The 27,857-nt window shown below is 43.4% G+C and overlaps 1 protein-coding gene across 5 annotated transcripts in view; it reads left to right on the top strand.

Moving 5' to 3' along the window:
* Nucleotides 1-27,857, top strand: part of BCL2 (BCL2 apoptosis regulator) — a 167,222-nt gene that overhangs the window by 6,936 nt on the left and 132,429 nt on the right. The window contains exon 3 of one of the 5 annotated variants that reach the window (XM_036417693.1): nt 8,637-8,793. The exons of the other annotated variants lie outside the window; for them this stretch is intronic. Coding sequence (XP_036273586.1) covers nt 8,637-8,702 — 66 coding nt within the window. The 3' untranslated portion in view covers nt 8,703-8,793. Of the gene's footprint in view, nt 1-8,636; nt 8,794-27,857 lie in introns of those variants that run through there. 5 annotated transcript variants of the gene reach the window in all.

The following is a 27,857-nucleotide window of genomic DNA, read 5'->3' on the forward strand; positions in this document are numbered from 1 at the left end:
TCCATACGGAGACCACTCAGTGAACATACTTCACTGTGAAGCTCCTCTTTTATCCCTTTTGGTTTGATTCAAACAAAATTAATATTTAATGTCTAAATGGAATAGACCATGAAAGTCAACCAGGAACTGAGACAGTTATTCCAGAGATGATCACATGTCTTCTATATGCCCTGGGTTAGTTTGGGGGCACAAGAAGGAAAGCTTTGCCCATCTCCTGGGTTACCTCACAGGCTAGTGCTAGGCGTCTAAGTTACCACGCAGCCCGATGGGCATGATCCTAGCCTTTAGAGAAGAAAACTAAGTATATGTTATTTTGATACACATCAATCTTTGTCTAAGAGAGTAATTTCTAACCATATGGCTGTTCATGTGTGCATTAGGCCTGGTTTAAATTGGAGGAGAAATATAGATACATTTTGAAATTCTGTATAAAACAGTTCTAAGCTTAAGAGAACTGAAAGGTAGGGGGAGTTCCCTTGTTAAATATTTACCCATTAAGAGCTCTTTTTTACACATTAAGGAGACTTAATAAACACTAGTCTGATATTCTTTTAAAAAATATATATATTTTATTGATTTTTTACAGAGAGGAAGAGAGAGGGATATACAGTTAGAAACATCAATGAGAGAGAAACATCCATCAGCTACCTCCTGAACACCCCCCGCCGGGGATGTGCCCGCAACCACAGTACATGCCCTCGACCAGAATTGAACCTGGGACCTTTCAGTCCGCAGGCCAACACTCTATCCACTGAGCCAAACCGGTTTTGGCAAGTCTGCTATTCTTAAAGCATTTTATTAGTTCTTTTAAGTAAAAGACAATCACGGCTCTGATGAGGATGATCAGAATAGCTTCATTTGAAGAACTGTCTTCCTTAAACCGTTCTTGCATGCAGAAAAATACAAGTTGATTTTGAACCAGAAAGAAGCTTCTTCCTTTACAAGAAGAAGAAGAAGAAGAAGAAGAAGAAGAAGAAGAAGAAGAAGGAAAAGAAGAAAAAAGCTTTTGTTTTGTTTTGCTTTTAGGTTATAGTCCTGTTTTGTTTATCAAGAGGCTCCTCTTCCAAAGTGCTATTTGCAGAAATTCCCAGTCCTCGGAAACATTCTCCTAAAGAGCGGGTGTTCACCATCTAACTTCATGGTCCTCTCTCTTTATTATTTAAAAAATATTTTTATTGATTTCAGAGAGGAAGGGAGAGGGAGAGAGAGAGAAACATCAACGATGAGAGAGAATCATTGATCTGCTGCCTTCTTCACCTCCCACACAGGGGATCGAGCCCACAACCCGACGTGTGACCTGACCGGGAATCAGTCTGTGACCGCCTCATTCATAGGTTGAAGCTCAACCACTGAGCCAAGGCCAGCAGGCATGGTCCTCTCCCTTTAAGTGGAGATTGTAAACCTTTTGAAATTACAACAAAGCCATTTGCATTTTTAGAAGTATTTTTGTGGATTGCCTCTTTTTCTGATCTATTCTCGATTCTGTAGTGCTAACATTATTTCTCTGCTCTTTAATCGCCAAAACATAGAGCCAGCTGTCCGTCAGTGAGAATGATAACTGAGGGATTATTTTTTTCTCTCCAAAGCCATTTGGGCTTTCTTATAGAGACCTCACCTCATCTCCCTTGACTGTCCTCTACCTGTCCACGGTCCCACCAAACAGAGATCTCCTTGGTGTGGTTCCTAGTTACATCCCAACACATGAAAGGTAGGCTTCACCTGAAGAAAGAGGGTTATGCGTGGAAACCAGCAAGAGGCAGCAAAAAAGGGGTCTCACCAAAGCTAGAATTAACCCCCACTCCAATCTTACTAGAGGTAGAAGCAAGGAAAATTTCTGTGCACAGAGACGATGCATTCCCTCCAGAGGCCATAAATTCTAAACCCATGGAGGGAAACGCTAGAATCTGCTGGTGGAATTTTTCCTTGCTCTGATCTCTGCCATGTGAGATAAGTTTTGACTTAGTACGCAACTAAAATAGCCTATATTAAATGCACTTCCCCAAATACCCTCTTCAGTATGTGAGAAAGGGACTCTCCCTGCCATGCTGGGGTGGCCATTTGTAGCAATATGCTAAGAGCCACTTGGGTGGCTTGCTTGCGCGACTGACGGATTTTATAGAAAGTTCACTGTAGAAGTTACCTCTCTGACAGGCTGCACGCGGAGTACACACTTCATGGGGAAACCCTTCATTTGGAAAAAATGGTATTTCCATGCTTCTGGTTTTGCCTTCAGAATGTCAGGAATAGAGCCCATATTTTGTTTGTAGTTAATATCCAGGTCACCAACTATCTGGGCTTTACCATAATAACAGACGTTTATGACTGACTTCATTCCCCTCTTGACTCTGTTTTCTGAAAATACCCAAGATCCACTGTGTCGAGTGAAGCTTCAAATTTCCAGGAGAGATTTTACCATTGAAAACAACACCTGTTTGTTGTGACAGTTTCAATTGCTATGTTTCTCTATTTTTTTAATTCATTAATTTGAGAGAGAGAGAGAGAGAGAGAGAGAGAGAGAGAGAGAGAGAGAACATTGTTGTTGCATTTTTTAAATGCATTTATTGTTTGATTTCTATATGCTCCCTGACCGGGGATTGAACCTGATCAAAACCTTGGCATATTGGGATGATGCTCTAACCAGCTGAACTATCGATACCTGGCCAGGGCTCTATATATCTCTATTTTTAATTGTCTTTTCTTAAGCTTCATAAGAGAATGGAGAGTTAATACTTGGAGCACTGAAAAAGGGATTGATGTTGCCAGTTGATTTTTCTTGACTTTTTCCAACTCTTCTTAAGCAATACTAAGATTTCTTCTTCTTTAAAACATGATGAATGTTATTTCTATGTATTAACTCTGAAATTGAATTGTAGCCAAACATTCCACTCAGCTGCATTAGAATGTTCTAAGAGAATATGAGAGAAGTATTTAGGGCTGTTCATTCAATGCCTATTTGTGGCATATATTACCTTCTTACAATTAGGATATGAATAAAATTAATTACAAATTATATCATCAGCTTTGATATTGATTTTTTATCTCTTTGGGGGGAAAAAGGAAGTTCATAAAAGATGACAGTTGGCACTTCTGAATCTAAAACTTTAGGACTGTCTCTGAGCCATTTCCATGATGAATTCTAGCCAGCATATAATTATAAGTTAAATGAGGTAGAGCCACTTATTCATATAAATGTGACAACAGAAGAAAACAATTTGAAGAAGTCTTAAGGAAAATAAGCAAAACTTAACCTCAAGGTCTTAGTCACCAGGGCAGTGATAGAGAAATGGAAAGAGTTGTACAGATAATATTTGAGATAGCATGCACATTAACTTTTTTTTTTTTAACTGAAAAACCATTTATTGAGAACCTACTATTTGCAAAGCTCTATGCCAGGAGATTTAATTGAGTAGCATTCTCTGTTTTTAGAGGGCTGGACTTCCTCATATGATAAAATATTTCTCCTATTAAATTTATCTTGGCACCTAGCATAATTGGTAATGGTGCACACATTGCTTATTTATTGAATTAATGAATTAATAATGATTATTTTAGAGGCATTTGGGGCATTTAACCCAAAAGATATTTTCCTACTCCTCTTATTATAGTATGTGTGTTCCAAATGTCCCATCTTACAGACCTGTTAATATTTAATAGAAATAAAAAAATACCTACTAACTCTTTTGATTTCATCCTTCATCATTGAATTGAAAAAATATGTCATTTATACCTGAAGAGAAATAGTCAGATTTTGCTTTATATTAAACATTCAACTTTTATTAGTCCTTAATGCTAACGTTAGACACCAGCTTATTCATTGTCACATTGTATCTTGTTTACACCAAGAATACATACATATAATCTATATACATGAGCAGCAGAGCTCTCAGGCTTCATATCTCATATCTTCATGTTTCATATCTCAGGCCCTGTCCAGACTGGGAAAGTTTTGGCATCTGAGATTATTCATCACCTTATTATTAAAGAAATCAGGGCTTGTCCAAGGTTCTCTCAAGTGCAAACAAGGTGGGCTTTTCCTCTGGTCCTGAAGCTCAAATATAAAAACAAAACAAAACTATAGTATGGGAGTCATGGGACGAAATGGTCCTCCAGTTCCTATGAAAACAAGCAGCCAATTGGAGGTGGAAGTCAGTACAGCCCAGCGTTCCCAGAGATGGGAGAACCTAGGATTTCACTTCCCCAGACATTGACCATCAAGAGGACCACCAGGGGTATGATGGATAAAACCATTGGCCAGGGAGCTTCTGGCCAAGTCCTCTGTTCTCATTGATGCGTGCATCACAGCCTCTCGGTGGTTTTACCAACTGGTGGAATTCATATTTAGAGAGTCCTCATTCCCTGGCACGAAGCAAATGCAAAGCATTATTATTCACCATTTGTCATCTGTTTGAGAAAGATGGTATGATTTGTTTACTTGTAATGAAGCTTGACCGTACTGCTCTAGGGACTTTTTAAAAAGAGGGATGTGTCAGCTTACAAATTTGTCCCATGAATGAAACCACAAGCAAATTTTCTCTTCTCCCCCCATCCCTCCCTTCCTCCCAGTCGTTTCTTCAGTGACCATCTGCGCGGTATGTTACCATTGCCAGGCCGTCTTCAAGTGGCTTATCTAGGAGTGAATTCAGAAACTTCAAATTATAAAGGACACCCGGATAATTGGCCTGTTTTCCAAAGTATCTGTCCCCTGTGCTGCTGCCAGATTCCTTCTTAATGAACACATCCACTGACAGTGGGATTTTTGAGCTTGTCCGTATCCGTGAGAAAATGAGCTTCCCTGCTTTGTAACAGCTTGCGGCTCTGGGAGGGGGAAAAAAAAATGACAGCCATTGCACAAGTTTCCTTTGAATGTAGTTTTCTTTCCCATAAATGATACTTTGAGAATACTCTTAAGGGGTTATTAGTTTTCTATTTCATGCTTGGCCTGTGTGTGAGAATAACACAGGCTGTCACTGCAGATCGGGAGCTAAACATGCTTTGTCTGGTTAATGTGAGCATTTAATATTTAGCTCAATTAAAAATTAACTGATGAAAGTACATGTCAAATGGAATTTGAAAATACCTTTTGGAAAAAATATCGAAAGGGCATGACCAATGAGTAAATTAGTGGTTTGAAAATGTGGAGACTTTGGGGAAATCTAATAGGAGTTGAGACGCTTCTTTGCCTTCACACGTCTTTACCTGTTTGGCTCAGCACAAAATTAAAAAGGATGTCCTCCTTCTTCTTAGGAAGGACCCATTTGCATCTCTGTTTTCTGGAGAATACTTGTTTTGGGTGGACTAGATCATACATTTAAAGCAGACAGAATAGGAGATCGGTTATTCATTTATTTCACACTTTTCTTATTGTTGTTTTTTAAGTGTGCTGTAGGCCAGACCCGGGGTCAGTGGGAAGTGGGAACGGGTTAGATGTGGCTTACAATCTGGGGCATGACACCATTAAGCAGCTGGTACAGTCAAGCAAGGGTAGAGCTGGGAGAGAAGAAATGCAACCACGCTAAGGTATTTGTTAGAGTCAGGGAAGTCTTCCCAGGAAAGGGGTTTGAAGGATGAGCTGCAATTAGCCTGAAAGAGTAGGAAGGAGGACCAGAGTGTGGCCAGTAGACAGAACCCTGAGAACAAAGGCCAGTGGCGAGAGAGCAGGTGATAAGCTGCAGGAATTGAGGGCCAGCCTGACCTGAGTGAGGAGGCCAGATCACAAAGATGGTCTGGAGATGTATAGCCATGGAGGGCTGCACTCCAGAAAGGTCGTTCTGGCTCCACTTCATCCAGTTAATGAGAGTGCGGAGAGATTACTGCCAGATAGGAGGTCAGCTCAGTAAGACCTGGGGCCTGACCTAGAGGATTGGAGTGGGGGCAGCTTTGGGCAATGATTGCTATCAGAGTAGAGGGATTTTGGGGAAGACCTAGTGATTGACCGATGCTTCAAAACATTGCTCATTTCTTCTTCAATGTCAGCAATCTTCTTCTACAATCCTTTTGCAATGTGGTCCTTATTAGGGTTCTATGTGAGGGAGCTTAATCCTTATTTCCCATTCTCTTAAATTAACACTGTCTGGTTGAAAAACTGTATTTTGTTAGAATTCACATGAATAAATCCTCATTAACAACCAGTTAGTAAAAGTATATTTGAAGAATAAATTTAATTATGAAAAGCATAGTTCATAGAATTTTCCTCCAGGTGAAAATTTTGCAACAATTGTTTCTTGCCCTCATGGAGGATTTTTAAAGTTTCCAAAGAAATTTCATATCTACTGGCCTATTTGATTTTCAGAACAAACCCTAGGCAAGGCAGCTATTATAGTCCCACTTGTCTCTGCCTTCCTCTCCCCACACCCTTATTGTTATTTGTTTATCTCCTTCTCCCCAAGAGAAAACTTTGCCTAACAAAGCTATGTGAGAGCCTGTAAGTCAAGAAGAGCTGGTATTCATTCCCAGACTGGAGTCTGTAGCCATTTCTTTACACTGTGCTGCCTGCTGGGGTGTGTTATCACAAGGACACCGGATTCCTCCATGGAAACTGAATTGAGTATATCTAATCTTAAAAAATGTGTCATCCCCTGCATTTTATCTAAAAAATTTCAGAAAATTAAAATGTAGTCTTTTCTTTCAGGTTAGTTTTCCTTCTTTGATTTAGCTTTTGAATTGTATCTTATGTTTACCACAGAGGGGCCCACACCTGCTTGTCATTTCATCCCCACACATTCACTCAAGAGCATGGGTGTACATGTGAGGTGGGCGGTGGACTTGACCGGGTAATGCCACCTTAGGGGACAGTAGTGTGATGGATGTGAGCGTCTCTAAAACTCCATGTCAGGGCTCTGGAAAACAGCCCTTTTCAACAGGGAAAAGGTAGGATTATAAGACCATAGATGATGGTTGGCATCTAAGTAGCAACCCACATTTTCAATGGTTTTAAAGATTTCTTAATTGATTTTTATAGAGAGGAAGGGAGAGGATGGAAACATCAACGAGAGGGGAAGCATTGATCATCTTCCTTCTGCACACCCTCACGGGGGATCAAATCCATAACTCAGGCATGTACCCTGACTGGAAATCAAGTTGGCAACCTCTTGGTGCATGGGTCGTTGCTCAGCCATGGAGCCACAGTGGCCGGGCTTTCATTGACTTTTTAAATTGGGCTTCTCTCTAAGTAACCAACATAAATTTGGCTATTGAAGTGCCGATTGCATTTAGAAAAGGGAGAACCTCCATCAGTAGGATTTCTAGAGTCTAAATGTCATGTGGCTATGTGAGTAGGTTGAATTGCTTTTTAAAATTAACAGTTGAAAACATAGTGTTCTACCTTAAATTCATATATGTACACATTAGTTTAAAATGGCTTACCATGAACAGTATAGAATTAGAGACCTACTACTTTTGGCTGAAATATTTGGAGCACTTTTCCCTGATCGCTAACGATCCCGTCATTTTCCCCATTTTCATTTATCACGACATTGGTCATTGGCCTTCCTTTCTCCCTGAGAATCGGGAGGAAGGAACTAGCATGTCTGAACCCCAAAATGTGCCAGACTCTGGGTGTAACACTTTCATGGACAGGAGATTATTTAATGCTGATAACCTCTCTTGGAGGTAGGAAGTGGAATTATAGATGAGGAAACAGAGATTCTGCAAAGTCAAGTAACTTGGCCTCATAAGTTTTTTAAGACAACCAGAGTGGTAACTGATGTCCTCTGCAACTTGAAGAAAAATTTTTAAACATTTAAGACAGAAACCTATCAAATATAACAATTTGAGGCACATAACTTTGGGGTCTCTTTAGAACGGCAATTAGCTATCTTTATTTTGCAGAGTAGAAGGTGGATTTTTAAAAGCTTTCCTAGTTTAGAAGAAGAGAGAGAAACACTGTTTCTGTCTCTCTCCTCTTTGGCTCCAAGCATCTACATAAATAGCCTTTGAAAAATAATTAGTAAAATTGCTTCATACCAAGACCAGACACCTGGTTCAGAAACTCTCCAAGGGTCAGCGTGTGTGTGTGTGTGTGTGTGTGTGTGTGTGTGTGTTGGAAGAAGACATCCACAGGGCGCTCCTGGTTCCAGAGAAATGATCTCACTGTTCAATTGGAACAAGCCTCCTGCCTGAATCAGAAGGTGGGAAGTCTGCGGTTTTACCTGGGGTGTGATCCTCAGCCTTGGCCGTTCTTATTTTAGGCATGGCCTTCGTGTTTTTTTCCTCCCCCCGTGTCCTGAAGTGGAATGACATGTTACTCAAGTTCACAAGATGATGATGTGTCTGTTTTTATATTTGGCTGTAAATTTTATTCTGCTCATAAACAAAGCCACCTTCAGCAACACAGGCGTACCAGGGGAGAGTTATTTCCATCCCCTTGGTTTAATTTGGATAGTTTGCCTTAGAACAGCGCAGTGTTTCCATAATAACATTTCCACAGGATGCTGCTCTGTTGATTTGCTGGGCTCAGGGAGTTTCACCGTGGGCCAGGAAACTACTTTCTTAAAGAAACTTAAACATGAACTTCTGACAAGATAGGAAAGTCTTGTGAGGCTCCTTATGAAACCTCTCTTTCTCTCTCTCTCTCTCTCTCTCTCTCTCTCTCTCTCTCTCTCTCTCTCTCTCTTTCTCTTGCTTTCTCATTAGTTTAGGTATCTCTCTGTGTCAGTACACAGGTATGGAGCAGATATTTAACGAATTTGAAGTTCATGTGCTGAATAACGAACTCAAATTCAGAAGGAAAAGAACTATTTTAAGGACTTCGTTTAATAAAGCAGGCATAAATAAAAATAAATCAATTAAACACTTCTCCCAGGCACAAGATGTTATGACTTTTAGAGTAGAACCTCATGGTATTTCGTAAGGAAGCAAAAAAGGAAGGGGAATTATTATTCAGGCAGAGGGACAATAGTAACCTTTCATTAAGCGAGACAGAGTTCAGCACCGGGTTCCCCAAACTCTGGGCTCTGCGCTAGTGGAACTGAACACGCCCCCAGCCATTTCCTCTCTCTTTTATGGATCAGACTGCTTTAAAAATGTTGGTCCAGTGGAATCTGAAATGTCTAATTTATACTCTGCAACCCAACAGTGTACTATTTAAAAGGCTGCTTTATGTATTTTTAGAAATCCTTAAAATCCTAATGACTTCAGATAATTAGGATCTTTGTTCTTGAAGGGCTTTAGATGGGACCTCTTGTTACAGGGTCTGATCTCTGGACGGGAAGGGAGGTGTGGGTTCCATGCCCAGGATGGACTCAGTGGTTTCCAGTGCAAAGAGGAGAAAGCACTGCCCCTGTTCTCCCTGAGAGTATTTATCATGTCCATGTGGAAGCGAAGAGCACCCACCTGTCAGCTGTGTTGTAATTTGTGAAGAAAAGGCCTTTATGACTGCAGAGTCCACGAACACCTAGCAGACCTCTGTTTAGCAGTTGTGATGGAACCAGGAAGTAATTTCAGCCCCTGCTCTGCAGAGGGATAGCATGAAAGTTCATATGCGAAAGGTCACACCGATTACTCATAAGAGCTTGCACATCATTCTTTTTAAAAATATATATATTTTATTGATTTTTTACAGAGAGGAAGAGAGAGGGATAGACAGTTAGAAACATTGATGAGAGAGAAACATCAACCAGCTGCCTCCTGCACATCCCCTACTAGGGATGTGCCCACAACCAAAGTATATGCCTTTGACCGGAATCGAACCTGGGACCCTTCAGCCCACAAGCCCATGCTCTATCCACTGAGCCAAACCGGTTTCAGCTTGCACATAATTCTTAACAGGTTTGCTTTTTAAAGACTATACATACATATATATATATATATATATATATATATATTGGTAAATACACATAACATACAGTTTACCCTATTAACTATTTTTAATTGCTTAGTTCAGTGGCATTAAGCACATTCACGTAGTTGTGCAACCATGACCACCATCTACCTCCAGAATTTCTTCATCACCTCATCACCCCAATGGAAGCTCTGTACAAATTAAACAGTAACTCCCCATTCCCGCCTCCTTCCAGCCCCTGGTAACCACTATTCTACTTTCCGTCTTTCAGAATATGACTTCTCTGTGTGCCTCATATAAGTGGAATCATTCAGTATTTATCCTTTGTGTCGGGCTTATTTCACTGAGCATAATGTACCCAAGGGTTATCCATGTTGTAGCATGTGTCAGAATTTCATTTCTTTTAAGGCTGAATAGTTTTCTACCCAATTTGTTAAAAAAAAAAAAAAAAAAAAAATATATATATATATATATATATATATATATATATATATAGTTTCTCTCAAAACTGGTTATCATGCTTTTCCAGTCAGTGGAAACACTAAATATAATAATCTGGTACTGCTTTGGTAATAGAGACCTACAAATTATTAGAAAAGTTATGGGATGAGTCTAATTGTAAGGAATAAGAGAGAAATGCTATTAAAACTGGTTCGGGAACTAAGAAACACAGCTGTCGGAGGCTCCCCGCTGTGGGGCAGACAGTAATAATGGAGATGTCACCAGCCCTTGAGGTCATCCCTGGCTTGTGGCACGGGACTGTCTTCCTTAGTCCTAATGCTGCTGCTGGGTCTTCGAGATGGGGTGACCTTCCATAGGAAGAGTTGAAGAGTTCAGGGAGGCAGAGTTATCGTTTCAGAAAATATCTCCATTCCAAATGCTTAAAATTCTTAAAAAGGTTTGGCTTCAGTCATCTGAAAAATCCACTTATGTGAAATGATTCATTCCAGAATATGGTGAAAGAGAAGAAGCAAAGCAATCACAGTGTAAAAAAAAAATAAAAATGAAATACAACAGAGGCTAAGAGACTTTGAATGGCACCTGTTTACCTGTTCCATTTCTTTTCCTCCCTTACGTCTTTTTTGAGTAGAGAATCCACAGGAACGTGACTTGGTCATTGTGGACGTTGTTATTTTTGGGGGAGTTGTTGCCGTATTGATGCATCTAAATGGCCCTCCCTGTGCAGGGCTGCATTGTTCACATATTTAGAATAGCAGGCCTCTCCAGCTGTGGGATGCGTAGGAGCTGCCCTGCACCCCCCCTAACTCTGAACATCTGCCTCATGGCTTCAATCTGAAACTTTGGTACAAGAAAATGTGCTCATGTGTTCCGTCAGCAATCCCTGTGCCTGCAGGGTTTTCTGGACGTGTTCTCTGGCCTTGCAGAGGGCATCCTCCTGGACGGACACACACACACACACACACACACACACACACACACACACACAGAAATATGGCAACACAGTGAGTTTTTCCTGCGGAAGTGAAGGATGGCTACCCAGAGGAAATGCCACTTGGGCTGGGTCAAGAAAGATAAGTAGAAGGCTCCCCCATGGAGATAGGAAAGGGTGCCATGTGCAAATAAACAGTATAATAGAAGGGTCTGACAAGAGTGATACCAAGGTCAGTGCAACCAGAATATAAGGGATATGGTGTAGAAAAGAATGAAGCTTAACCAAGGCTGACTCCCCCGGGTCCTGTGTGTCTTCTTAAGGAACTTGGATTTGATCTTTGGTGCAGTGGAGAGCAGTTAAGCTGTCCAGCAGGGTGGTGATTTTGTTGTTGGCTGAGAGGGCAGCAGGAGGCTAGATGGGGCAGGGGTCCATCTTGGAATGGGCTGAGCAACTGCTCTGGGTACCTACCGTACTTGCCCCATTGGGGTGGCATGACAGGGAAGGATGTTTCAATGGTAGAATCAGTAAAGTTGTTCCCTGGAGCTGAGGAATATGGACATGATTGGATCATGACTGGATCCTTAGTGATCAGGGCAGTACAAACACATATGAGGTGCTCAATAAATGCTGATCGATTGACTGAATGCATGGACAGTCATTTTGCTATACGTCTGTACGAGTTACGGGTGGTGCTGACAGCATTCAAGGGGCACTGAGGCTCTCCTGGTGGTAAAGCAGATGTTCATACAGATGTTCATAGGTGTGTGCTCCGTGCCAGATACTGTCTAAACATTCTGTCTACATGAATGCATTTGTGTCTTACAACTATCCTGGGAGGTTGGCACAATTTTACTGTCTTGCAGATGAGGCTTGGCGATGTGACTGGTTATAGCTGCTTCAGTGGTTGAGCTGGGATTTGAACTCAGGCAACCGCAGGGTACTTGGTGCTTTTAGTCACAGAACTCTGTCGCCTGTCTTCTTCTGGAGCTTGCAGGAAGCCACTTTGATCGAAGTCCCAAAAGCAATGACCTGGGCAGACATGAGCAGTGACAGGATGCAGAAAAGCCTGTGTAGGAAACCGTTTATCTGACATAGACATACCATCTGAGATGACCTCGGAGGAATAACAATGGCCATAGTAACAGCGCCGCAGTCTTTACCCTGGCATAAGAAACCTGTTTTGTAATGAAAATGGAATTTTTCTGGGAAATAGTCCTAGAAAGAGATAGGCAGTTGAGATAAAATAACAAAATGTAAGCTGTAGCATGTCGTGTTCTCTGTTTTTTTTCTTCTACACTCACCTTCTCTGTCGTGTGCTTTACTCTGTGCACTTACCACTGGGTCACAAAGGAAGAGAGAGGGAGATGTGTGTGCACCCAGAGGCAGATGCACTTCACCTTGGGTCTGCCCCTCGACATAACTGGCTGGCTAGGAGAAGAAGGGTCCTTCAGAGTAACCATTGCATTTGGGGTGGAGGCCTGTGGCTTTCTGGAATGAAGGGTGGTGAGTTGGTTTCCCAGGTGGCCTACGGGCCGGCATCGAGCTCTGAGGTGTTCAGGTGTGTGTGCCGTCATGGATCATTACAGCCCAACCAAAGCTGTGTTTTCATGTCACAGGTCAGAGTCATATAAAATAAACTCTTGTCATAACAAAGGATGCGGCTGCCAGATTACATCTGAGTTTGCCCCTGAGGACTCTGATTTTCATGTCAGTGTGGGGAAGGGATTCCATTTTTATGCTGATTCTAATTGGGGGTCTGTCTTGCTCTACCTCCTCGTAAATGGTGATAAATAGTGGTGGCCATAGCAGCGAGGAGAAAGAGTGGGGCCTGGAAACCCAGCCAAGATCTTTTGGCTCCAATTTTATGCAAATTCGCTGAACAGCATGCAGATGATTTCACAATAGAACAGGGACCCAGGGGCAAGTGCTCATCTGTTTCCAGCAGCCTCCCTGGCTTTGACAGTGGCCACGGGAGGGGCCAGGACAAGTCCACAGCGAGGCAGGTTAAAGACGGTTTGGTGAGGAATGGTCACTCCATCAGCAGACTCCAGGCTTAGAATTTCATCATGACCAGCAGCTTGCCTTTCGGCAGCCTGCCAGTCAAGATTTCTGTGTTTTGAGAACAGAAAAAGGTCAACAGAGAGAGACCTGATGTTTTTCTCAGTTCTTTAGTCCTCTTGTCCTAAAGATGTTCCATGGTACAAGGCTATTTCGGAACACCTAAGCATCCCACACATATCAATGGGGCCTTGACTCATTAGAGGGCACTGTGCTAGGTATGGAAGAAGATTTCATGCATCATCCGTACGCTGTGTCTAAAATCTGTACTGTCCAGTATGGTTGCCACTAGCCACGTGTGGCTATGGGGCATATGATATATGGCTAGTCCAGTGGAGTGTGATTGGAATGTAAAATACACGCCAGATTTCAAAGACTTAATGGGAAAAGATGAATGCAAATATTTTATTCATAAATTTTGTTAATTGGATGTGAAAATTATATTTTCAATATATTGGTTTAAATAAAATAAATGCGGCCACCTGAAAATTTAAAATTACATCTGTGGCTCACATGATATGTCTGTTGGGCAGCTCTGGGTTAGACTGCTAATTGTTTTTTTGCAGTGTGGTCACCTTTTTATTCCCATATTTAGATATAATAAGAGGGTAGAAAGACCTTTCTTTTTTGCATAGATGGGGTAGAGTTATGGCATTGTCTCATTCACTTCCAGGTCCTTGTTGATGCCGTTGTTGGTCCAGTGAGGTAGACAGGGAAGGGCTGGCCACACATGTGCAAGTGAAAAGCTGAGGTATTAGAAGGGAGCCCGCCCACCTGCTCTATGAGTTAGAGCTGGGAGTAGAATTTCATAGTTTTGACGTCTAGTCCAACTTCTGTTAGAAATATACTAATAATTACCCATGGAAATATTTGTGTTTCTGTACCAAAGATAATAGGACAGAGTCCACTTTAGAAGTAAATATTTATATGTGTTTATGTATTAAATGGGCACAAGCTTGTCCTGCAGCTGGCTAATGTGACACATCCATCAAAAACTGTAGTTGATTTTCAATGAAAAGGTTGGACACATATTGAAATTTTAGAACCATCAGGTCAAGGTCAGGCTTGGGCGGTAGGCATGTTGCCATGACAAGGATGTTTCTTCTGTTGGGAGCCAACTATTGTCATGTAAAATTCCTGGCATCATGAATCAAGGTTGGTGGATATCACCCGTCAGAAAGTCCTGAGATTGGGGTCAGTCCCCCACTGGATGGATGGATGAGGCAGGTACCCTGGACCAAAGAGTCAAGAGATCAGATCCAGGAAGTCACCACTGAGTTATTTTATTTACAACATTTCTAATGCTAGAGGTGTTATACCAACAGCCAGTTCTCCAGCTGTCTGGATATCAGTGGGGTGTCCTGTAATTTAATTCGATTTTGACACTAACTACCTGGGGTTAGAGCCAGATTCCACAAGTGAAGGGCTCAGTCCTACAAGACTGCCCCCACTTTAGAAACCAGTCAGAAGTCTGGGCCACTTATGCTTCTGACTGACCCGCTATAAATCTCAGGTTTCCATAGGATTTATAAATCCCCTTCTCATGTTAGAGTGGTTCACAGGACCCAGGAAAATGCTTTACTTACTATGACTGGTTTGTTATAAAGAATATAAATCAGAAATAGCAAACCGGAAGAGGTGCACAGGGCAAGGTATGGAAGGAGTGTGGAACTCATCTTCTCATCACCTTGACCTGTTCACCCATAGTTCAGGGGTTTTAATGGAGGTTTCATAAGGTAGGTACAATTGATCAAGACACTGGCCAATGATGATTAACTAGATCTTCAGTGCCTCATCTCTCCCTGGAGGTGGAGAGGTGAGGTGCGGGGCCGAAAGTTCCAACACTCCTATCATGCCTTAGTCTTTCTGGTGACCAGCCCCCCATCCTGAAGCTAACTAGGGATGCAGGCCACCAGTCATGTCATTAGCATACAAAAGACACCCATCACACTGGAGCATCCAACAGTCTTAGAAGCTCTTATGTTAGAAACTGGGAACCAACAGCAAATATAACAAAAAATGCTCCTCTCACCCCTGTCACTCAGGAAATGACTAGCGTTTAGGAGTTCTGTGCTAGAACCAGAGATAAGAACCAGATATATATCTCTTATTATATTCTACTATCACACCCAATACGGACAGAGGATGGGAAGCTACTCTTCTAGGGAAGAAGAGAAAAGCTGCCAAGGTCAAGAATAGGAGTTGGGCATGGCAGGTGAAATCAGGATAGTAATGTGGGCACTTAGGGTCAAGGGCTTGATTTGTATCCTTCTAGCTCACCCAGGAATTTGCTGTTTGGTGCACATTACACACTTCCAAGCCTCAGTTTATTCATCTGCAAGCAAAGGAGTTGGGTTAGGGCAGTCTCTCATGAGAAAAAAAAATTGTGATTCTATGAGTTTTGAAGGCCACAGAGTCAGCAAGAATACTATTACCAAGCTATCGGTGACAGCACAGGGGTTTGGTTCTTACTGCTGTTCTTTCTTCTAATACACTTGGGGGCAGTGAGGTTCATGGTAAACACCATCATTGGTCTGGACCATTCACTTGACCCTGATTGAGACGGGTTGGGTCTGGGATTATCTTACAGTTGAGCCAAAACACAGGATACAAAATGCAGATATTGTAGTGTAATATCTAAACACATTTAGACTTGGTCTTTTTTGTCTCTCTCTGCTGTCCCTATCTCTATACTTCCTTGTTATAATTATGTCTTGTTTTATATTTTGGGAGTCTAATGTTATGCAGGCAGTAATTTCCCCACATTGATCAGATGCTTTCGTAAATCACTGCTGTCCACGATTATTTTCTCTGCCTTATTCTTCCTAAAAATTAAAAAGCCATAGATGAGTGATATACAATTTTAATTACTTTTCCTTTGTAAAGTCTGTATTTTTATTGCTTTGAGTGGGTATGAGGGAGACAGAAGCCCTTGGATCTTGAGATAGCTTTGTGTTTTGTAGAGAAGCACCCAGGAACACATTCATTCCCCCGTGAAGGGATGCAGCCACCTCTTCAGCTTCATCATACCTTGCTGAGCTCCGAGAAACCTGGCATCGTTTCTGTTGGAATGAAAAGATTGGCAGAGCTGCCCTAGACAATAGTACTGTAAAACACTGTGGCAGAAGGTTTGGTCTACATACCAAGGCAGCCGGGGTATTAATTGCATTCTCTGAGATCAGGAAAAAGGTGCCAAATTATTTTCTTCATGTTTCAAGAATGACAGGCGTTTGCTCTGCCAACTCATAGCATCGTGGCATCACACGGAAAGGAGATGCTAGATTTGAAAAAAAAAAAAAAAGTGTAGAAGTGAGAAGTGAAGATGTCTGGTAGGCAGCTTGTTCTTAACAAAGCTCTCAGGGTGGGCTATTTCATCATTGGTCCCTGTAGACGACCAGGAGCAGGTGAGGAAGTATATCCATAAGTGTGCATGATCTGTCAAAGCATTTTCCATTTTGAAATGGTACTTTACATTTTGGAATGGGACTCTTCAAGTTTCCAGCTACAGTGTGCTCCCATTTATTTATTTATTTATTTATTTATTTATTTATTTATTTGTGTGTGTGTGTGTGTGTGTGTGTGTGTGTGTGTGTGCGCGCGCGCGCGCGCGCGCGCGGACTAGAGAAAAGGTGGTGATTTCTGTATGTACTATTCTCCCCCTGGCCGTGAACAAACACACGCTCATGACTATTCCACATATCCAGGGGCCTCCAGACATGCCACGCAGCCATGCTCTCCCCTGCCTCCCGGCTGTCCCATGCAGCCTGTTGTTCCTTCCCCAGGAATACACTCCCTTCACAACCCACTCGCACACACACACCACCCTAACACATGCACCTTTTCTTCCTGATCACGGTCATCTCTGAACCTGGGGAGGACCTTTCATCACCAACCGTGCGTGATGGCTTGCTTAGGTTGGGCGGATTGTGCCTGAAGCAGGTGTCTGCCTGTGTGTTGGGGGTTTTCCTGGGCTGAGCATTGTTATTCGGTGTAGCACCTCACCCTCCCTTCACAGCCCCCCAAAAAAGAGAAGTACATACATGGCTCATGTTCAGGGTTTGAATTATGTTTTGGTTTAAAATGTTCAGTGGATCAGAGAGCATTTCATTCCAGGCAGCGCCCCTGGAGAAGTGTTTTGATTTCATGTGATTGGATCTCCTGTGCCCATTCCATCTCATGGGGTGCGTGGTGGGGGGAGCAGTTTCTGAGAGCCTGGCTTGTCCCTGCAGGAAGGAGGGCTGGGTCCACCAGGACCAGAGGTCGTCCGATGCACGTGTCCTGTTCATAGGTGGTTTAGAGCCCAACTTGACCTTCTGGACTTCCCCCGTCAGAGCACACCTCCAACCCAGGTGAGGCTCCAGCAGTCACCAGGTTGTGGTACAAGAGCTATCACGGATGTTGCCTGCCGCCTGCAGCAGGAGGAAGATGCGCAGGTCATGAAAATCTGTCTTTAAGCCTGGTTTCCCACGGCACGCAGCAGAGAATTCACTTTGCTCTCCTTGCGTGCGGTTAGAGAGCGCTTCACTCACTCTGTGAAGCCTCTTGCAGCAGAAGCCTTTGCTGACTGTCCCTCCTCCCACCTACACACACACCTGTTGCACCCACAGAATCAAAGAGAACTGCGAGCCTTTCCTCAGTGTCCTATCTTGTGGCTGACAAACCATTCATTTAAGATGTCGCTTGGTGAAAATCGTCTGTCCTGGCCTTCTCCCAAAGACCGCTTCATCTGCTGCTGGTTTACAGGGCAACTGCCTGGGGCCACACAGTACCCCTCCCCTCAGTGCGAGCCCCACGCTTTAGTGTCGGAAGGCAACGCCCCACTTAGAATTGGGAATGTGAGTGCAACACAGAAAGTCTGGGTTAGTTATTAAGTATATTGCACAACTCAGAAGGAAAGCCTTTCTAAAATGTTGTATCTTGTTTCAGTGTTCACCGTGGTTTATTAGCTTGCCATTCTTTTGTATCTAGGATGAACATAACATTTATCATCCAGCCTGGGATACTTGTGAGAGTGAAAAGCGGCGTTCCTAATTATTACACGGGGCCAGTAGGGTAAACCGGATGGTCCCAGGCAAGCTGGCCCCTATGGTAGTAATCCTGAACAGATCCATCTTATCTTTTTAGGGATTAGACATGGTCATGACTAATTTTTTGGTTTTGTACTGGCTCCTTGCATTTTTGTGAAAACCAAATAAGCTTTTTGTAGGTGCCTGTGTCATTATAAACTACCCTGCATACAAATGCACTGGAACCACTCTAGTTTTCCTGACTAGTCTTTCCTTAGGTGTTAATCAGACCCCGCGTTTCCACCCTCATGATGCACCCACATTGCATTTTCGCACTGCATCACTCTTCGTGAGCTCTGCACTGATTTAAAATGTCTTCCAGCCTTCTTGGGCTCTAACCAAACTTCCTCCCCATGGGATTTTTCTCCTTTAAAAAATTAATTTCTTTATTTAGGATTCTTAAGAATAGGATGAAGAGATATTAGCTAGATTCTGTTTCTTTCTTAGTAAGGTTGCTTTCTATCTTTCCTACATGAGAAAGAAATGCATCTAAATGTCCTTCAGCATTTAAAAAAAAATTGTTAAAAAAAAAAATATCCATGACTACCTTGTTTGAGAGTGTGACTGAAGGGTTTCCAATGAGCTGAGTTACTCAGGGGTTCTTTGCTCACCTCTGTGCTGCTGACGGTGCTCTTTCCAGGGCTGTCGGGGGTTGGGATAGGCGGCGGCTGCTGCTGCTGCTGCTGCTTCTTCTTCTTCTTCTTCTTCTTCTTCTTCTTCTTCTTCTTCTTCTTCTTCTTTTTAACATATTTTATTGATTTTTTACAGAGAGAAAGGGAGAGAGATAGAGAGCTAGAAATGTCGATGAGAGAGAAACATCGATCAGCTGCCTCTTGCACACCCCCTACCGGGGATATGCCCAAAACCAATGTACATGCCCTTGACTGGAATCGAACCTGGGACCTTTCAGTTTGCAGACCGATGCTCTACCACTGAGCCAAACCAGCTTTGGCAGGTTTCTTTGGTTTTAATTGCAAAAGCCAAGAGGGTGGGGGCTCTGTCTGTTTTACTGTCTGTAGATGCTTGGTGAGTCTTGGTTTCCATGCAAGCAATGATCTGTTGAAGAGCATCTAGCTGTAGGTGACAATAGCTGTCCACGTTCCCGTCAACACCGTCCTATGAGTCATTGATAAGAAGAGTGATGACTTTTTTGAAAAATGTAGAATAACTTTTTACAACCATGAACTTTCAGTCCAAATAATAATTATACATATTGGGAATTATTTAGAGATTCTTTCAACAAATAAAGAAGAATGGAAACCAAGAATGTGATACTGGAAGAAAATCGGCTTCATCTTACTAAGGAACTCTTGAAAACCATATCCACTTGTTGCTTTTGTGGCACTTTTCAATCTGCAGCTAAATTAGGCCATAGGAAAAGGACAGCGACCTTCAAAGAGGCGGTTGAGTCGGCAGAGTTCTTTCTCTTTGTGGGAAAACAGCTGTGGGTGCCGAGGGTAGAAGTCAGGCTTTGGTTCCACACAAAGGTGGGAAGGTTTGGTCTTGAGACGCCTCTCTCTTCTGTGGAGAAGTTCGCAGCTGTGGTGCTGCCTTATCAACATCTCCGAGGCGTTTGAAATGTGTTGATAAAAGACCTGGGAAGGAAAGACGAGCGGGATGAGGGTGGGAGTAAGAAAGAAACATTCATCCTACACGGTGCTCATATCTCTTCTTGTTTTTGTAGCTGTGGTGACTGAAGGTTAAATGAGCTAGGTTATTCGTTTCCATTGCCTTCTATCAAACAGGAGTATTTATATGAGTCCTCCATTATTTTATTCCCACTGAATGAAACTTAAGTTAAGCCTGGGAGAGGAGAGATGTCTGAAGCAATGGGTGTATTCCCTCCTCTTGCCCGCTCTCTCTGTCTCTCTTCAGTAGAATTCCAACAAGTTGAACTCCCCTTCTTATGAATGAAGTCTTTTCTTTACTTCAAGTTAAAAACCAGCTTTAGGAATTCTCTTTTGCTTTGAAAAACATGTTCTGAGGGAATATGTTGAATAAATGGTTTGAAGGGTCCTTTAATACTTACTATTTACTCTCTCTCCTTCTCCATCCTCACAGCTTCAATATCACCTATATGCAGCTGATTCTCAAATGGGTATTTTCTACAAACAGCTGTCCTGCTTCTATACTACCCCACCTTTCCACCTGGATTTCCTTCTGGGAGCTCAAATGTAACATACAATCAAGACATTTAATTCAGGACTAAACTTATTATCCCTCCAAAACGTTTCTTGGACTCAACAGTGTCTCTTCACATCCCCACCATTCTTCCTGATCACCTGGCTCAAAACCCAGGATGCATTTTTACTGTCTCTGCTCACTCCCTATGCAGGGAGACAAGAGCCCTGTCATTTCACCATTCCTCCCTAATCTTGCTGCCACCACCCTTGCTAATTCTTGCCTAGATGATTTCAGTAACCAGCACCACTTCCTCCTCACTTCAATTTACCTATGCTTTGTAACAGATTTGATTAAAATTCTTCCCTTGTTAAAAAGAAAAAAAGAAAAAAGAAAAAAAAAAAAGGCTTATCCTCCCTGTAAGACAAAGGAGCCTGATGCTCAAGTTCCTCTCAGGCTGAGAATTTTCAGCATCCAGTGGTACTCCTTTATTTAGCAAGATTTACCATTCCTTAAACCCATCTTGTCTTCTCTGCTCTGGAATATCCCCTCTGCACACCCCGCCCCTGCTATTTTTACATCAGAATGCTCTGCTTCTGTCCAAGGTTTACAAAATTTTTCATCCCTTAAGATTCAGACCTCCTGGATGGAGGTGTCCCTGTTGGTGGGACCCCACTGACCTCTAAATCTCTACGACCCTTTCCACCTTTTATGTGCCTCCCTTCCAAGCTTCCTGGAATGCTCTCTGATATTGTGTTGGTACACACATGTTTGCTACCCTTTCCCCCCCTTCCTTTCCTAAGTTATAAACGTGTTGAGGCCCAGAGCCATGTCTTCTGCATTTGTTTATCCAACACCATGCCTGAAAATGGTCTGGCACTAGTTAAGTGCTTAATGATATTTGCTGAATGAATGAATGAATGAATGAAGTATAGTGGCTTTGCCATCTCTCTATTTGACTTGTTCATGTCTCTCCTAGCTTCATTCATTCATTCATTCATTCATTCAACAATTACACATGGAAAGCCTGCTATAGTGCTAAGCATTGGATACATCATTGAACAGAAGTAAAGATCTTTGTTTCAAGGTGCTTACATTCTAGCTTCTACCTAAGACTCACATCTTTGCCTTCACCATACTCAGCTCTTGAAAAAACAGGAAGCATTTATTTTAAATGCTTTTAACTTTATATTTTGTTATTCTGTGACTGAATGTTACAGCCAAAAACACTATGCCTTCTAGTTGGCTTGTAACTTTGAGGATCTGGTTTTTAACATTGGTTAAATATCCCAGGGGCTGATGAGGGTGTTGAGTACTTCTTTCCCCTGCGTGACTGTTACATCAAATCATTTTGCAAATTGCTCTGAAATAGTGACAAAAGTCTCCTTGATTCCAGTCCTGTCTGCAGCTCTGACACTTTTGCCAGGCTGATGTCGATCGACTAGTAGTAAGTCAGTGCTCCTCTTCTTTGGCTATTTGCTACCTGTGATAAAACAAAAGCACAAACAAACCAGTAGTAAATTACTTCCTGGAGTCAATAAGAATGGGAAACAACTGGTTTTCAACATTTGGTCTGTATGTGATGGGTAAGGAAGAACAAACTCGGTTGTATTGATACATGAACATATGGTCGTGTTAATGGCAAACACATTAGTGAAGCATGTGCCTGAAATCTTTACTGGATCAGTAGCCTTCTTTACTTGTGATTTCCAATGACTGTTGGTCACATGTACACAAACTCAGAATGTTCTCACGTGCCATCTTCATGCAGGACTCCATAGCCACAAGTTCTTTTTTATTGTAGCTGCAGTGAAACAGTATTTGGGGAAAGATACTGCTTTTCATGCCAAAACCTAACCATTTTGTTTTCAAATTCCTGAAATCTAAAAAAAGAAATCTTGGTGACATAAATGTTCCAAATTCAGAATATCCAAAAGTGAACTCATCAACTTCCTCCCTGAGCCGGCTGTTCCGTGCCTGTTCTGTCTGGTTAATGATATCACCATCCACCCAGACAGAGCCCAAACCCTGAAATCATTTTGAACTCATCTGTGAGACAGAACTTTTCTGGATGATCTCTTAAGAGTGTTTCCAACTCTAAAAATCCATAGTCTATCTTCTGTGATTTCTTCTTCACACATATTCCCCACACATCTGAATCTCACTTCTGAGATTTCTCTCACCTAGGTCCCCTTCTTCTTCTTTTTTAAAATCTTACTACTGCTGTAACTCAACTTCTTACTTCTTGACTATTCTATACTCTCACAGCCAGTCTCCCTGTCATTTTTTGAAATTTATTTTTAAATTTACATATAGTAAAAGTCACTTACTATTTACCATTTGGTGAGTTTTGACAAATGCTTAGAAACATAACTGTGGGGAAGCAGAGGATTTGGTTGGAAAGTCTATAAGAAGGAATCTTCAAAAGGCCAAGGGCCTCTAGGGGGAACTTGCAGAAGGTGACAGCCTCTGCCTTGACTTTTCCAAACAAGTCTGAGCCCCCGGGTGTTTTACTGGAATCTCTATGTTTAGTCTTTAGACCCGACCTTGTAGAAGCATGTGTCTTCTCCCATCCAAGTACTAACCAGGCCCGACCCTGCTTAACTTCCAAGATCAGATGAGATCGGGCGCATTCAGAGTGGTATGGCCGTAGACTACATGTGTCTTCTCAAGGATGCTTACCCTGCTGATAGTATCTAATAGTTGATTTTAGTTCAAGCTGTTGTTACAATAAAAGTCTAATGAGAGGGGCTGTTTGGTTGCTATAGCAAAGCAGTCCCTTAGCCCTCTCTTTCATAGAAACATGTGTCAGAGTACTCCATTCACCAGTCGCTCAGGGTCTGCTGGTCAGTCCCAGCACATAGCCACTACTGTAATCAGGACACAAAAACAGTTTCTAGCTCCTGGAAACCTCTGACTCTTCTCCATCCATGGTGAAGGGATGTCTTATAATTGGTCTCCTCTTCGAGCACTGGTCCCCAATCTTTTCATTCTCTTTGTCAGTGCCATAATATCTACCTGTTCTAATCCTTACTTTCTCTGATTGTCCATTTACTTGTTAGTATATAGCTGGGCAAGACTACAAAATTATTAGCCTAAAGAATTCTAATACTTCCTAACAAGGGTGGTTCCTCAAGAGGACCCTTTGTCTTGCTAATTAGAATGATTGATGGGGAAACCAGAGAAGAGTAAGTTGCAGTGAGTGACAAATGGTGCCCTGGAACTGTTGGGGTAGGAGAGAAAGAAGAGAGGGAGAGATGAGAACAGCCCCCACTAGGAAGGAAGAATTGGGGGAAGAGGTGTTTGCAGAGGAGGCTTAGGAGGAGAGTAGCTGTGGAAGGTACCCTCAGGAACTCTGCATTAGGGACTTGCATTCCTTCATCCCCCTTAGAGCTGGAGAGGGTTATTTTTAAATGGGACTCCACATTGAAAAGGGGTCAGGAGACCCAGACCCACAGTGGGAATAATAACCTCTACTCGATGGGGTTATCACAAAGATTTCATGAGGTACACTGGCCTGGCAGAGTTTGGGACTCTTCCCTGTGGTTCTGTGCCACCTCCAACCTCTCCTTTCACAATCCATCACTCACAAATTGCCTCAATTCCTAACCTTTTCCCCTCAGCAAAGAATGTAAGGGTTTAGTTTTAGGAAGTGACCCATGCCCAGAGACAGGTGAGCTAATGCTGGAAGACCTGCTCTCCAGTGGCTTCCAGGGGATGGATTATAAAGGGAAAGAATCGTAATCATGGTGACTTGAGGAGTTGGAGTCCAGTGAGGGCCGTGGCCTCCACTAATTGGTCAGTGCTAAGGTGGGGGAGTTGATCAGTCCATCTGGGCCTGATGCCAGCAAATCCTCACTTGGTATGCAGGGACCTGTGGGCTGGCACCAAGCTCACCTCTCTCTGTCCTGTCCACTTCCTGACCCCTCTTCTATCCCTACTGCCCCCGTCTTGGGCTCCAGCTACATTCAACCATGCTCTGTTGAATCCTGTTTCCCCTTCCATCAGAATCAACCTCTCCGTTGTTTACATTTGCTTTCTGTTAATATAAAGCACAATAGGTTTCTGCCATAATTATTCATCTGTGTCTCTGGCATCCCCTGGGAGCTGTGTAAAAGGTTATCAATTAGTATCTGGTTAGATGAAATTAATTCCTCAGTAATGACAGCAGGCATGTCTTCTACATTGTGCTCTCACTTTTATATCTGGTAGCCTGCCTGCTATGGGGCAGGTTTTTCTCTTCTGTTCTCAAACAGCTGTCATATGGTCCAAGCTCCTCAGGTGACCCTTTTAGGACACAGTTCAGATATATCCAAAGTAGAGGAGCATCCCTTCCCTGACAAGGCCGCCAGGCTCCCCACCACACTTGCACCACCCCACATACCTGTTGAATACTTTGCGCGTACTGTCAGATTTACATTGCCAGAGAAGGCAGGGACCACAAAGGCATACTTGCTCAATAAAGTTCAGTGAGTGCATTTCCAGAATCTTCCTCCAAACCTAGGCTGAGATGCAGCCCGCCCCCCCCCAGGTTTGCCATCCCTCACCACCTTGACATCCCGATCCCTGCCCTGCATGATGAGTCTGTTTCCAAAATCCAAGCTCAGAACTCTGCTCCTTTGTAAGATCCACAGCACATGGCTGATGTGGGTTCAGTTTGTGGCCCACGTAAGTCTCAAGAATATGTATTGCCTGCTGGCATAGCTCAGTGGTTGAGCGTCAACCTATAAACCAGGAGGTCACAATTCAATTCCCGCTCAGGGCATAGGCCTGGGTTGTGGGCTCAATCCCCAATGTCGAGCGTGTAGGAGGCAACTGTTCAATGATTCTTTCTCATTACTGATGTTTCTTTCTCTCTCTCCCTTCCTCTCTGAACTCGATAAAAAATATGTAAAAAAAAGAATACTTCTGTCCAGCACCTCACCATCAATCCCCTGTCTTGTATTTGCACATCAATCCCCTATCCCCCATATTGTGGTGAGGATGCTACCTCCCTGCCCAGCTCCAGCTCCACATAAAGCCGTGCATCCTAGAGGCCATGTCAGGAGACTCGCAAGGGCCCCACCACCCCTGGGGCTCGGTTCCAGAGGTCAGCTGGAGAGACAACACACCAAGAACAGAGCCCCACCGTGGTTTCTCTTCCCCCCAGCCATCTCCAGGGCAGCGGTCTTCAGCAGGAACTACAACCCTCACTCCTTGCCAGGGGAGCGGAGTGCTCACAGCTCCTGGAGGAGTGAGAGGTTCCCTTAGTGGTCTTGGTTTTTCCATTTGTAAGGAATCCTCAGTCCAGCCTCTGTCCTCCAGCTACTGCCCATGCACCCTCCTGAGCCCCGTGGGTGGTGTCGCTGCAGGTGAGCAGACTGGTCAGCACTGAGAGAGCGAGGTGGGAGCCTGGCTTGTGCAACCCCTGCTCCTCTGCAGCCAGTTGCCAGCAATGCCTTTTCCTCCTTTTCTGGTGTCTACACTCATTGGAGTGGAGCCAGGTAGGAGCCAGCCCTGTGGCCTTCCTGATTCTCATAGTCTGGAGCTAGAACTGCCTAAACCTGACTTGGGGCCAGGAGAGGATGGTTTTGAGTAAAACCCCACATTTCTCTCGCCTTCATCCCAGAATTCACTGCAACCAAAAATTTCGTCAAGTTGTCCCCAGGCTGCTTGACAGTCAGATGCCTTACCTACTAAGGTAGCAGAGATCTCTCTGCTCTGAAATTTTTGTGCTTTTGAGTCATGGATGTGAAGGTACCTTTCTTGGACTTAATATTTCAAAAATAATGGACTCTTTCAAAGTCTCCATTGAGTGTTGGGAGCCTGGCGTGTAACCACTGCAGAGCCTGCCTGTGGCCAGGCCCCTGGTCCTCCCACTGGAGCAGCTGGCCTCCTGGCAAAAGCCTCCTGTTGAGCATGACCCTTGTGAAGAGTCTGGGCACCTTTGGGATATCTCAGATCCTGGGGATATTTACTTCTGGGGTCCCCAAATAGGGGAGATTGTGATCAGTGTGACATTTGGGTCCCTGCAAAATTCTTGGTTTTGGGGATTCTTAGGCTTCCCAGTAGGGAGGGGCCCGTGGCTGACGGTTGGGCTCCTTCCCTTTCTAGGAGCACCTGTACCCTCAGCTCATCCTGACTTCATTCATCTCCCTCGCAGCTTCAGTGAGCACCAGGCCCACAGGCATCCTCCAAGGCCCTTACCTTAAAAAGGAATAGGGGCATCTTGACCAACTGTTTGGTTGCTCTAGACTGTTTATGTTTCCACAAAATTCATATGTTAAATCCTAACCCCCACCATCACTCTCCCCCCACCCCAGCCATGTGATGTTATTAGGAGTGCGGCCTTTGGGAGGTGATTAGGCCATGAAGGTGGAGCCCTCATGAATAGTGTTAGTACTCTTATAACAGAGCTCCAGAGGTGAAGACAAAGAGAAAGATTGTCTGGGAACCCTGATATCAAACCTGTGGCTCCCTGACCTTGGACTCCCTGGCCCCAGAGCTGTGACAAAGTGCCGTTGTTTATAAGCCATCCGGCCTGTGAGATTCTGTTCCAGCAGCCGAGCAGACTGTGACCCAGGGGTTCTCGACTCCGGCCGCCCATTGAAGTCACCCAGGGAACATTTAGAAGTCCCCATGCCCAGGCCACATTTCAGACCAATTTAATCAGAACACATGGGAGTGGAGGGTGGAACTCGGAATTAAAGGTCCCCAGGTGCTCCTTGGCCAAGGCCGCCAACATCGCATTTCCGAGCATTCAGCGGCACATGGGCACCCCTTTTGTTGTCCTGCTGTGGGGACGGGGACAAAAGCTGGATTCTGGTTGCCCAGAAAAGTAGGGCTTCTTTTCTCTTACTGCAGAGCCCGGAGTCAGATTTTCCATTGGAGTAGGAAACAAAGGCCAAGTTTATTTTAGAAGCTCTTGATCTACCTAGAACTAGGAAGCATGTAAAGACTCCCGTGGGAGCAGTTTATTCTCACATTTGAATGCATCTTTGCTTCCTCAGAACCAAGCCTTATGGTCCATTACCAAAGGGACCCTGAGACTTCCTAGGAATGGGACTGAACTAGAAATTCTGGGGCCGTGTGTTGGGTGACTCGGATGGTGATTGAAACACTTTCTTCCCCCCCTTCACCACGCAGTGAAAAGTGACTTGGAGAGACCACAAGTCTTTGTAAATAGCACCTTCATCTGTGGTGTTTCTGGGTTGGGATGCACATCTTACCAGCAGGAGATAATTCCTGGCTGGTCCTATCCAGGGATTATTTGTTTAAAACTTAAAAGGAAGAGGAGCAGGTCAGTACATTTGTACCCAGTTAGCCACACAAACATTTTTGAGCTTAGAAAATAAACAACGAAGTTGGTGGTTTGTTTTATTATGAAATGGGTGGAGTTGCACAGGCAAGACTCTAACTCCCAGACTGGAAAAGGTTAAGCATTCTGGTCAAGAAGACTAGA

This window comes from Pipistrellus kuhlii, unplaced genomic scaffold (assembly GCF_014108245.1).
Source record: "Pipistrellus kuhlii isolate mPipKuh1 unplaced genomic scaffold, mPipKuh1.p scaffold_m20_p_6, whole genome shotgun sequence".
Classification (NCBI taxonomy): Eukaryota; Metazoa; Chordata; class Mammalia; order Chiroptera; family Vespertilionidae; genus Pipistrellus; species Pipistrellus kuhlii.